This window comes from Carcharhinus amblyrhynchos, unplaced genomic scaffold (assembly GCF_965287045.1).
Source record: "Carcharhinus amblyrhynchos unplaced genomic scaffold, sCarAmb.v2.hapA chromosome_116, whole genome shotgun sequence".
NCBI classification, from domain to species: domain Eukaryota; kingdom Metazoa; phylum Chordata; class Chondrichthyes; order Carcharhiniformes; family Carcharhinidae; genus Carcharhinus; species Carcharhinus amblyrhynchos.
In genome coordinates, this window is record NW_027649856.1 from 137,044 (window position 1) to 149,358 (window position 12,315).

At 47.4% G+C, this 12,315-nt stretch overlaps 1 protein-coding gene across 5 annotated transcripts in view; it reads right to left on the bottom strand.

Annotated features, from left to right (window-relative positions):
- Window positions 1-881: 881 nt before the first annotated feature.
- The window catches only part of znf521 (zinc finger protein 521), a 424,137-nt gene continuing 412,703 nt past the window's right edge, over window positions 882-12,315 (bottom strand). For all 5 annotated transcript variants that reach the window (XM_080183011.1, XM_080183014.1, XM_080183013.1 and 2 more), the window contains one exon: window positions 882-1,525. In XM_080183011.1, the coding sequence (XP_080039137.1) occupies window positions 1,493-1,525 (33 nt within the window). In that variant the 3' untranslated portion in view covers window positions 882-1,492. The remainder of the gene's footprint in view (window positions 1,526-12,315) is intronic.

Here is a 12,315-nt window from a genome sequence, read left to right on the forward strand (position 1 = left end):
AACGGTATTGCTTTGTATAGCACGCAAGAAACAATACTTTTCACTGTATGTTAATACATGTGACAATAATAAATCAATCTAACCTGCACAATCTTTGGACTGTGGGAGGTAAATGGAGCACCCAGAGGAAACCCACACAGACATGGGGACAATGTGCAGACTCTGCACAGACAGTGACCCAAGCTGGGAATTGAACCCAGCTCCCTGGTGATGTGAGGCAGCAGTGCTAACCACGGTGCTACCGTGCCACCCAAGTGTGCACGAGTGACTAAACATTTTAGTTGAAGGTCATATAGTCCATAGTGCAGAATGCAGAATGATCTAATTCTGCTCCTGTGTTTTATGGTCTCCTGGTCTTATAACACCTGCTGGGGGAGGGGAGAGGAGAGATTGGGAGCATGGGGTGGGATGGGAGAAATGGGAGGGGACGGTTGCAGGGTTGGAGGTCAAGGGTCAGGGGTGGATTGTGCCTCACTGGCTTCCAAAGTCGGTCTTTCACGTGATCATAGAACCATAAGAACCCTACAGTGCAGAAAGAGGCCCTTCGGCCCATCGAGTCTGCACTGAACACAATCCCACCCAGGCCCTACCCCCATATCCCTACATATTATACCCACTAATCCCTCTAACCTACACATCCCTGGACACTAAGGGGCAATTTCTTAGCATGGCCAATCGACCTAACCCGCACATCTTGGGACTGTGGGAGGAAACCGGAGCACCCGGAGGAAACCCACGCAGACACAAGGAGAATGTGCAGACTCCACACAGACAGTGACCCGAGCCGGGAATCGAACCCAGGACCCTGGAGCTGTGAAGCAGCAGTGCTAACCACTGTGACGATGATTGAAAACAAGGAGCACATCATTGATACATGGGTTTATTTTGTTATTATAAACACAGTAATTCCAGCAAAATCCAGGTTCAAACAGCAGAATAAACACTAATAACAGTTATGGATAAAGCGGGGTTTAATTGACTGGAACGGTGATTGTACAGAAAGGTCATTAAAGAAAGTTTTAAAGGCAGGAAGCTTTCCAATGGATTCTAGAACAGGTGGATGTTTGCGATACATTACATCTATCACATGAATGATATTGCTATCAGTATTATGGCAATGCCCACAAATACACTCCATGTTTGTTGAAGGGTCGGGGTAGAGGGCTGAGGGGGTGGAGGGGCTAGGGAGGACGGGGGGGCTGGCAAAAGGGATCAGTAACATAACATGTGTAACACTTTTTATATACTATAAATATATAGTATACACAGAAACTCTGTATGTTAGCTTAAAAGGTCAAACGACAGGTAAAGAAATCAATATTTGACCGATGCAAGTCTTGTGTCTTTTTTTTATATTATAATACAATGCTTTTTTGTTTAATCTCTCCAAAATGTCCATCTTTGAAAACATTCTCGTGCAAAGAGTGAGGAGGTCATTTATACTTGGAGTTCTGTCGCCTTCCCAAAGCAAGCTGCCTGGCTCCGTATCGTATCATGAACTGCTGTGTTGTGTCATTGTATGGTTCTGTGGAGAGACAAAAAGAGAGTGAGATGTTGAGGTGAGATTGCTGAGCTGCACATTCACCGAACGCACACTTACTTTGGCAATAACAATGATTGGCTGTTTAGTGGCTGCCGTACCGTTCACGGTGACACCAGTTATTACCCGTATCCCTCCCTGCAACATCTCACATTTTTATCCAAAACGTTTCTCCTCTCATCAGTCACAAGAACATAAGAAATAGGAGCAGGAGTCGGCCATCTAGCCCCTCGAGCCTGCCCCGCCATTCAATAAGGTCATGGCTGATCTGAAGTGGATCAGTTCCACTTTCCCGCTTTCTCCCCATAACCCTTAATTCCCTTATCGATCAGAAATCTATCTACTCAGTCAGCTTGTCTTTTGCAGGGGAATGAGTCCACAGTTGTACATTCCACCAGGGGAGTTTGGGTTGTGGGGGTGGGGTGGCGGGGGGGGTTCCCTCCCCACCCAGCCTACATCTTTGACAAAACTCTGTCAAAGGGTCATCTGGGCTCGAAACATCAGCTCTTTCCTCTCTTTACAGATGCTGTCAGACCGAGATTGTCCAGCGTTTTCTCTTTTGGTAGCCTCCATCTTGTGGGGTCACTAACTTATCGAGTCTTACTAATTACGCTCATCAGAGGACATGGGCCCATTCCGCTCAATCTCCCCTCGCGGGACAGCTCTCTCTCATTCTAGGAATGACTGGAGTGAACCTTCATTGCGCTCAGGCAAGTGTGGGCAAACCATGGCCTCAGGGGTCACACGCAGCCTATCTGGGTTCCGAGTGCCGCCCCTGTGAGACATTTTGTTGACCGTTGCCCCAGGCGCGGGGTCACCACATTCCGCTGGTTCCCGTCCGTGTAGTTTTTTTTCCTCCTGGTGTGAGTGAAGTGATAGGCACGTAGAGCGAGGGCGAGTGAAGTGAGGTGGGGGCTGATTACTCACAACACTGACTGTGAGAGCCGTGCACTCCCTCTGTGTCCAAAGAATCAATATTCCTTTAGTTTTTACCATTTGAAGTTGATGACATTTCTATTAATATAGAAATGATGAAGCATTTTCTATAACTCGTTATAAAATATTCACCGTGTATATGCCGTGCACTGAGATGAAGGAGGACCACTCACTAGCCTGGGTTACTCATCACTTGTCTTAATCAATATTTATCTGTTAGTTAACATTAGGGGCGGCACTGTAGCACAGTGGTTAGCACTGCTGCTTCACAAGCTTCAGGGACCTGGGTTCGATTCCCAGCTCGGGTCACTGTCTGTGAGGAGTTTGCACATTCTCCTCGTGTCTGCGTGGGTTTCCTCCGGGTGCTCCGGTTTCCTCCCACAGTCCAAAGATGTGCGGGTTAGGTTGACTGGCCGTGCTAAAAAAGTTGTCCCTTAGTGTCCTGGGGTGTGTAGGTTAGAGGGATTAGCGGGTAAATGTGTAGGGATAGGTCCTGGGTGGGATTGTGGTCGGTGCACACTCGATGGGCTGAAGGGCCTGTTTCTGCACTGTAGGGTTCTACGTTCTACTAAAAAAATCTGATCATTATCTCGTTGCTGTTTTGTGGGATCTTGCTGTGCACAGGTTGGCTGCTGGTGTTTCCTACATTACAAGAGTGACTCCACTTCACTGGTACTTCATTGGCTGTAGAGAGCTTTGACACATCAGGTGGTCAGGGAAGGTGCAAGTTTTATTCTGATGGTTGCGTATGAATACAATATTGAATGTTTTCTTTCGAGCATTCGAAATTCCTGATTCCAGAGTTATCTGGCCGGATAACTGGCTAAGTGCCTGGGGTACATTTCAATCAGTCAGTGAATTCATTCCTTAAATATATAAAATATCTCAAAATATCACCAGCGGTTGTTAAATTTGACACAATTGGTAGGCATTGGTTGGTATTTTACGACCTCGCTTGGGCACGGTTGGAGGGGTTATGAGGATTAGGGCCTGGACGGGATTGTGGTCAGTGCAGACTCGATGGGCTGAATGGCCTCCTTCTGCACCGAAGAAACGGATTCTGGGGAAGGAAATCTGCCGTCCTTACCCGGTCTGGCCTACATGTGACTCCAGAGTCACAGCAATGTGGTTGACTCTCAACTGACCCTTGAAATGGCCTCATAAAATCCTGCCCGAGACCAGTGGAGAATTCCGTTCTGTGACCTTTCCCCTGATCCCAGAGCGGGTGTGACGGAAAAACTCCAGCCATTCACTCCAACCTCATTATTGCTGAGGCCAACTTTGCGAATCACGGTAAACCTTGGATTTACCTCCGGCTGTTTGTCCCACTAATTACAACGGGATGACGCACTGCAGCAAGTTTGGGGAGGCAGCAGTGTAACTGTATTGTCATTGGACCCAGGGTAATGTTCTGGGTTCAAATCCCGCCACGCAGATGGTAAAATTTAAATTCAATAAAACTCTGGAAATAAAAGCTTAATGACAATGAAACTATTGTCATAAAAACCCATCTGGTTCACTGATATCCTTTAGGGACGGCACGGTGGCACAGCGGTTAGCACTGCTACCTCACCAGGGACCCAGGTTCGATTCCGGCCTCGGGTCACTGGCTGTGTGGAGTTTGCACGTTCTCCTCGTGTCTGCGTGGGTTTCCTCCAGTTTCCTCCCACAGTCCAAAGATGTGTGCGGGTTTGATTGATTGGCCGTGCTAAATTGACCCTAGTGTCAGGGGATTAGCAGGGTAAATATGGGGGATTACAAGAATAAGGCCTGGGAGGGATTGTGGTCAGCACAGACTGGATAGGCCGAATGGCCTCCTTCTGTATGTAGGAATTCTATGGATTCTACGTCAGGAAATCTGCCACCCTTACCCGGTCTGGCCTACATATGACTGCAGAGGCCCACCCAGTAATTCTGCCCCCCCCACTGCCACCCATATGAATGAATAAATAAATTGCCACGGCTTCTTTCATAGGATCTCTGACACGACCACTCTAATTCCAAGTTCCCCTCCCAGTCACTCACCACCCTGACTCGGAAATATATTGGCCGTCGCTGGGTCAAAATCCTGGAACTCTGTTCCTAACAGCACTGTGGGTGTACCTACACCACATGGACTACAGCGGCTCAAGAAGGCAGCTCATTACCAACTTCACAAAGGCCAATTAGGGAAAGGTAATAGATGTTGGCCTAGCCAGCACACCCTTGGTTTGTTCTCACTGGAACGATGGAGGGTGAGGGGCAACCTGGTAGAAATCTACAAGATTATGAGAGGCACGGACAGAGTGGACAGTCAGAAGCTTTCTCCCAGGGTGGAAGAGTCAATTACTAGGGGGGCACAGGTTTAAGGTGCGGGGGGCAAGGTTTAAAGGAGGGTGGCACAGTGGTTAGCACTGCTGCTTCACAGCGCCAGGGTCCTGGGTTCGATTCCCGGCTCGGGTCACTGTCTGTGTGGAGTTTGCACATTCTCCTCGTGTCTGCGTGGGTTTCCTCTGGGTACTCCGGTTTCCTCCCGCAGTCCAAAGATGTGCGGGTTAGGTTGATTGGCCATGCTAAGAAATTGCCCCTTAGTGTCCAGGGATGCGTGGGTTAGAGGGATTAGTGGGTATAATATATGGGGGTAGGGCCTGGGTAGGATTGTGTTCGGTGCAGACTCGATGGGCCGAAGGGCCTCTTTCTGCAATGTAGGGTTCTATGATTCTACGTAGGAGGCAGGTTTTTTACACAGAGGGTGGGTGGGTGCCTGGAGATAGTGGGAGCAGCTATGATGGTGACTTTTAAGGGGCATCTTCATAAATCCATGAATAGGATGGGAACAGAGAGATTATGGTCCCTTTTAGTTCAGTCAGGGCAGCAGGCTTGGAAGGCCAAAGAGCCTGTTCCTGTGCTGTAATTTTCTCTGTTTTTTTTGCTCACATCCTATGGACGAATACAGAAAAGATGCTTTTCCAGAGTTGCAAGGAGCTGTTCCAGTGAACCGTTGGTTTGACAGTAGCTGTTGTGGTGACGGGCTTGGTCGGATCTTACTGCACAAGTGCCTCAGGCACTGGTCTCCCTGAGCAAGTAACCTCTTCTGTAGAGCTGCCAGCTTCCTGCTGGTGGTCCGCTGCTCGGAACATTCTGGAAGAGTTCGGCTTGCCGGGGACACGTGTTTGCCAGCAGGTGATGAACTCCACGACCCCACTGGACCCAATTTACAAAACAGCACGAGCTTCAGGCCAAAGGAAGGAGATATTCAGCTCATTGCCACGTGAGAATTACAGCACTCCTGTCTCTTTGCCCTAACTCACTTATAATGAGCACTGGCTCGTGCTGGCTACACACGGAGTGGGGGAAATCTCGCACTCCTCACGGCTCCCGGACACCTCAAGGTGCCTCACAGCCGATGAAGCGCTTTGCTTTGGAAGCGTGGTCCCTATTGTGAGGTGGGAGACCCTGCCAGCGAACGCTACACAGCAAGATCCCACGGCAATGCACCCACGTCCAACCAACCTGCTGCGTTTTAGCCGTGTAGTTTTTAGCGATAGTTGCAGGTCAGGACACCAGAGAGAACTCCCCTGCTCCTCTTCGAAACGGTGACCGTGGGACCCCTGTCCGAGGGGTCAGATGGTTTACCGAAAGGCGCAGCTCCCCTTCAGCACCGGCATGACGGGTAAGAGCCTGGATTTTGTTTCTGAAGTCTCTGGCGATCTCCAGAACCCTTCCAGATTCCCCCCAACTACCTGCCGCTCCCCCCCTCACCGCGTTCCTCCGTTTCAGACCTTTGTAGCATGTCTGAATTCATCGCTCCGTGCCCTCACCCGCCTGGACCCTAGCCTCCCGAATTCCCTCTCTAAATCTCCCGTTTCTCCACCTCTCCTTTAACATGCTCCTTAGAGCCACTCTGACCAAGCTTCTGCTCACACGTCCTGTTACCTCGCGACACGGCACGGTGTCCGATTGGTTCACCATGACGTGGGATAATTGTTCATGTTAAAGATGCAATATTAATGAGAACTGTTGAACTGTAACGCAAGGAATGCATCCACCAGTTTGTGCACAGCAAGCTCCCACACAGCAATGCGATAAACGACCAGGTAAGATTTTGTTTTAGCTGGGGGGGTGAAATATATTGACCACATCGCCAGGGACGAGCTCCCGGCTCTTCCTTCGAAATGGTGACCACGGGATCTGTCATGCCCACCCAGAGAGCAAACAGAACCTCAATTAAATGCCCCCTCATTCCAAAGGATGGCACCACCAACAGTGCAGCACTCTCTCAGTACCCCACCATTACCCCCACCTAAGTGATGATGAATATGAGATTTGAGTGCCACTATTCCCAAGCCTAATTGCCCCCTCGAGAAGGCGGTGGGTTCGATCTCAAGTGAGGAGACAGAGTACAGGAATGAGATAGAGAATCTGGTACGACAGATTCTCAATGTCAACAAAAGAGATTGTCATCAACTTCAGGAAGCTTGAAGGAGAACATTCCCCTGATACATCAATGGGGACAAAGTAGAAATGGTTGAGAGCTTCACGTTTTAGGTGTTCCGGTCACCAACAACTTGCCCTGGTCCCCCCCCTCCATGCCCACACTATAGTTAAGAAAGCCCACCTCGACTTTCTCAGAAGACTAAGGAAATTTGGTATGTCCACTACAACTCTCACCAACTTCTATAAACGCACCATAGAAAGCATTCTTACCAGTTGTATCACAGCTTGGTATGGGCTCCTGCTCTACCAACACCACAAAGAAACTACAAAGGATCATGAACAAAACCCAATCCATCACTCAAACCAGCCTCCCATCCATTGACACTGTCTACACTTCCCGCTGCCTCGGAAAATTAGCCAGAATAATTCAGGACCCCTCTCACTCCAGACATTCTCTCTTCCACCTTCTTCTGTCAGGAAAAAGATACAAAAATCTGAGGTCACGTACCAACTGACTGAAAAACAGCTTCTTCCCTGCTGCTGTCAGACTTTTGAATGGACCTACCTCGCATTAAGTTGATCTTTCTCTACATAAAAGCAAATTACTGCTGATGTTGGAACCTGAAACCCAAAAATAAAATGCTGGAAAATCTCAGCAGGTCTGGCAGCGTCTGTACAGAGAGAAAAGAGCTGACGTTTCGAGTCCAGATAACCCTTTGTCAGAGCTTTGTCAAAGGGTTATCAGGACTCGAAACGTCAGCTCTTTTCTCTCCGTACAGATGCTGCCAGACCTGCTGAGATTTTCCAGCATTTTCTCTTTTGATCTTTCTCTACACCCTAGCTACAACTATAACACTCCATTCTGCATTCTCCTGCTTCCCTCTCTGTGAACGGTATGTTTTGTCTGTACAAGAAACAATACTTTTCGCTGTATACCAACACATGTGGCAATAATAAGTTAAATTAAATCAAAATAGTGGTGAGCTGCCTTCTTGAGCCGCTGCGGTCCCTGTGGCGTAGGTGCACCCACAGTGCTGTTAGGGAGGGAGTTCCAGGATTTGTTGACCCAGCGACAGAGGAGGAACGGCCGATATATTTCCAAGTCAGGATGGTGAGTGGCTTGAAGGGGAACCTCCAGGTGGTGGTGTTCCCAGATATCTGCTGTTCTTGTCCATCTAGATAGTAGGGGTTGTGGATTGGGAAGGTGCGGTTGAAGGGAAATTGATTTCAATGGAAACAGATGATTAAAAGACCACGAGTGGGGAGCTTTTAAATGGGCAGCACTGACTCCTTCTGAATAAGACTACCTGGCCTGGCCCATAATAAATGCTGAGATGCCAAGCTTACTTATCTATGAATGAAATGATATCCTGCTATAATGAAATCACGGCTAATATCTATTTAATGACAGTTTTGCTGACTTTGTCTCGTTCATGAACATTTTAATTAGTTAGCCTGATGACACAAGGAGAAACTGTTCATGCAAGCCATTAATAAAGTCCCAACCCAGAAGCAAATGATTTGAAGCTGTGAGGGGCTGAGACCTCACGATCTATATTTCCATAAAATATATTTGGATACGCTCATCGCCATTTCTAACATTTTAGAACTGAACCCGAACCCTTAAAGAGGCAGAACCGTTTTAGTCTGTGACTCCTGGACAAAGGAAGTTTCGGGAAAACTCGCGCCTCGTTATCTCTGAGGAGGCACTAATGGCCACCTGCCCAGCCCAACTTCAGAAAGAACTATGCAAAGGTCATCTGCATCGAGCAATCCAGTCCGGCCAACAGGAGACGGCTTGTCTGCTAGGACAAAGGCCCCACAATCTTCCTTTCAATTCCTAACGGATGAGGCATTTAACTGTCTTTGGAATAGAAATACAGAAAGTAGAAGCAGGAGGAGGCCATTCGGCCCTTCCAGCCTGCTCTGGCGTTCATCACGATCATGGTTGATCATCCAACTCAATAGCCTAATCCTGCTTTCTCCTCATAACCTTTGATCCCATTCGACCCCAAGTGCTATCTCCAGCCGCCTCTTGAATACATTCAATGTTTTGGCATCAACTACTTCCTGTGGGAATGAATTCCACAGGCTCACCGGGTGAAGAAATGTCTCCTCATCTCCGTCCTAAATGGTCTACTCCGAATCCTCAGACTGTGACCCCTGGTTCTGGACTCTCCCCCACCATGGGGAACATCCTCCCTGCACCTACCCTGTCTGGTCCTGTTAGAATTTTATGAGTCTCAATGAGATCCTTCCCTCATTCGTCTGAACTCCAGTGAAAACAATCCTAACCTGGTCAATCTCTCCTCACACATCAGTCCTACCATCCCCGGAATCAGCCTGGTAAACCTTCACTGCACTCCCTCGAGGGCAAGAACATCCTTCCTCAGAAAAGGAGACCAAAACTGCCCACAGTACTCTAGGTGTGGCCTCATCAAGGCCCCTGTATATTTGTAACAACACATCCCTGTCCCTGTACACAAATCCTCTCACAATGAAGACCAACATACCATTTGCCTTCTTTACCGCCTGCTGTACCTGCATGCTTACCTTCAGCCACTGGTGTACAAGGACACCCAGATCCCTCTGCAAACTCCCCCCTCCCAATTTACATTGCTGTGGCTCTGGAGTAGGCCAGACCGGGTAAGGACGGCAGATTTCCTTTTTGCTCAGTGTTCTAACTCAATGTCTGCCTGGGATCAATATCTTTTTATGACCTGAACAGCCTGATTCTGATTCACAGGTGATGTTTGCTTTCTGAGAATCCCCAGTGGTGGAGGGAGGTTCACTCAATTGAGACCCTAAATGCTCTGAAATCCACAATTAAATCTCTGCCGAAACCTTCGATATTCAGGGAATTGGTGAGAAATGGGCAAGTGATGTAAATGGTGGAAACGCCATTGGACTCATAATCTAGAGACCTATCAGAGTCATGGATTCAAATCCTAGAGCGAGTGAAATTTAATTTCAATGAATAAATCTGGAATTTAAAACCAGTCTCAGTAATGGAGACGTTGACAGCTAAAGTTTTTGTTTACTAGCGTCACAAATAGGCTTCCATTTACACTGCAATGAAGTTACTGTGCAAATGCCCTAGTTGTCACACTCCGGCGCCTGTTCGGGTTCACTGAGGGAGAATTTAGCACGGCCAATGTACCTAACCAGCGCATCTTTGGTCACTAAGGGGCAATTTACCATGGGTAATCAACCTGACCCGCACATCTTTATAATGTGGGAAGAAACTGAAGCACCCGGAGGAAACCCATGTAGACATGAGGAGAATGTGCAATCTCCACACAGACAGTGACCCAAGACAGGAATCGAACACTGGTCCCTGGCGCTGTGAGGCAGCAGTGCTAACCACTATGCTGCCCAATATGATCAGCCATGATCATATTGAATGGTGGTGCAGGCTTGAAGGGCAGAATGGCCCACAATAGCACCTATTTTCTACATTTCTGTGTGTGTCAGCTTATTCAATGCCTTTTGCAAATCCAAGGACATCATCTCCACAGGTTCCCCTTTAGCCATGCTGCACGTTATTTCTCAAAGAACCCCAATAAATTAGACAAACGCAAGTCCCTTTCACAAAGCCATAATGATAGCCTTTTTCCTCGGATGGAGAAAGCTAGCACGAGGGGGCATAGCTTTAAATTAAGGGGTGGTAGTTATAGGACGGATGTCAGAGGTAGGTTCTTTACCCAGAGGGTGGTGAGGGATTGGAATGCCCTGCCTGCTGCAGTTGTAAATGCGCCTAGTTTGGGGGCGTTTAAGAGGTCCGTGGATAGGTTTATGGATGGAAAGGGATTGGTTTAGGTTAGAGGGTCATTGCTTTTTAATCGGTCGGCGCAACATCGTGGGCCGAAGGGCCTGTTCTGTGCTGTAATGTTCTATGTTCTATATAATGACTCTTGTCTGATTGCATTCAGATTTCCTAAGTGCCCTGTTAACATCCTTACATTTTCTCTGTGACAGGCATTAGGCTAACTGCACGGTACTTTCCTGCTTCCAGACTCCCTCCTTGCTTGAACAGAAGAGTCACATTTGCTATTTTCCAATTTGATGGGATCTTTCCCAATTCCAAGGAATTTTGGAAAATTAGAACCAATGCACCCACTATCTAAGATCCAAGGATGCAGGCTACCATGACTTAGAGACTTGTCAGCCTTGATTTCCAATAGTTTTCTCAATTCTCTTTCCCTGGTGAAGTTCTGAAGTTCCTCCATCCCTTGCATTGCCTGATTGACAAGGATTTTATTTGTATTTTCTACAGATGGAAAATATCTGTTCCGCATTTCCATCATATCCTTATTTCCTATTATTAATTCCCAGACTCAATCCCGAGACGAACAGCGCTTAGTTACTCTTTTTCCTTTTCCAAATACCTGTAGAAATTCTTACTATCTGCTTTTGTATTTCTAGTTATCTTTTGCTCATACTCTTGATTTCTCCCTCCTTAGTTTATTAGTCACTGACTGGGCCAGCATTAATTGCCCATCCCTAATTGCCCTTGAACTAAGCGCTTGCCAGGCCATTTCGGAGGGCAGTTGAGAGTCAACCACATCGCTGTGGGTCTGGAGTCACACGTAGGCCAGACTGGGTAAGGATGGCAGATTTCCCTCCCTAAAGGACATTAGTGAACCAGATGGGTTTTTCCGACAATTGACAATGATTTCATGGTCGTCAGTAGATTCTTAATTCCACATTTTTAAAAATTGAGTTCAAATTCCACCATCTGCCATGGTGGGATTCGAACCCGAGTCCCCAGAACATTAGCTGAGTTTCTGGATTAATTGTCTACTGATAATACCACTAGGCCATCGCCTCCGTCCAATCTTTCGACCGACAACTAATCTTCGCAAAATTCCTACTTTTTTTTCATAGAATCCCCACAATGCAGAAGGAGGCCATTCACCCCATCGAGTCTGCGCCGACCACAATCCCACCCAGGCCCTATACCCATTTATCCTAGCTAGTCTCCTTGACACTAAGGAACAATTTAAGATGGCTGATCCACCTAACCCGCACATCTTTGGACAGTGGGAGGAAACCAGAGCACCCGGAGGAAACCCATGTAGACACGGGGGGAATGTGCAAACTCCACACAGACAGTGACCCAAGCCGGGAATCGAACCTGGGTCCCTGGCGCTGTGAGGCAGCAGTGCTAACCATTGTGCTGCCATGCTGCCAATTGATACATTCATTAACTTCTTTATTTAACCATTGATGATGTATCCTTCTCAAATAGTCTTTGTTTCTCGCTGGGATAAATCTTTCCGAAGAGTTATTGAATAAGGTCTTAAACATTTGCCGTTGTATTTCTAATGTACTAAGTTTTAACCTCGATTTCCAGTTCATTTTAGTTTGTGCTGCCTTCATTATAATTACCTTTATTTAGGCTTAAAATTCTAATCTTAACG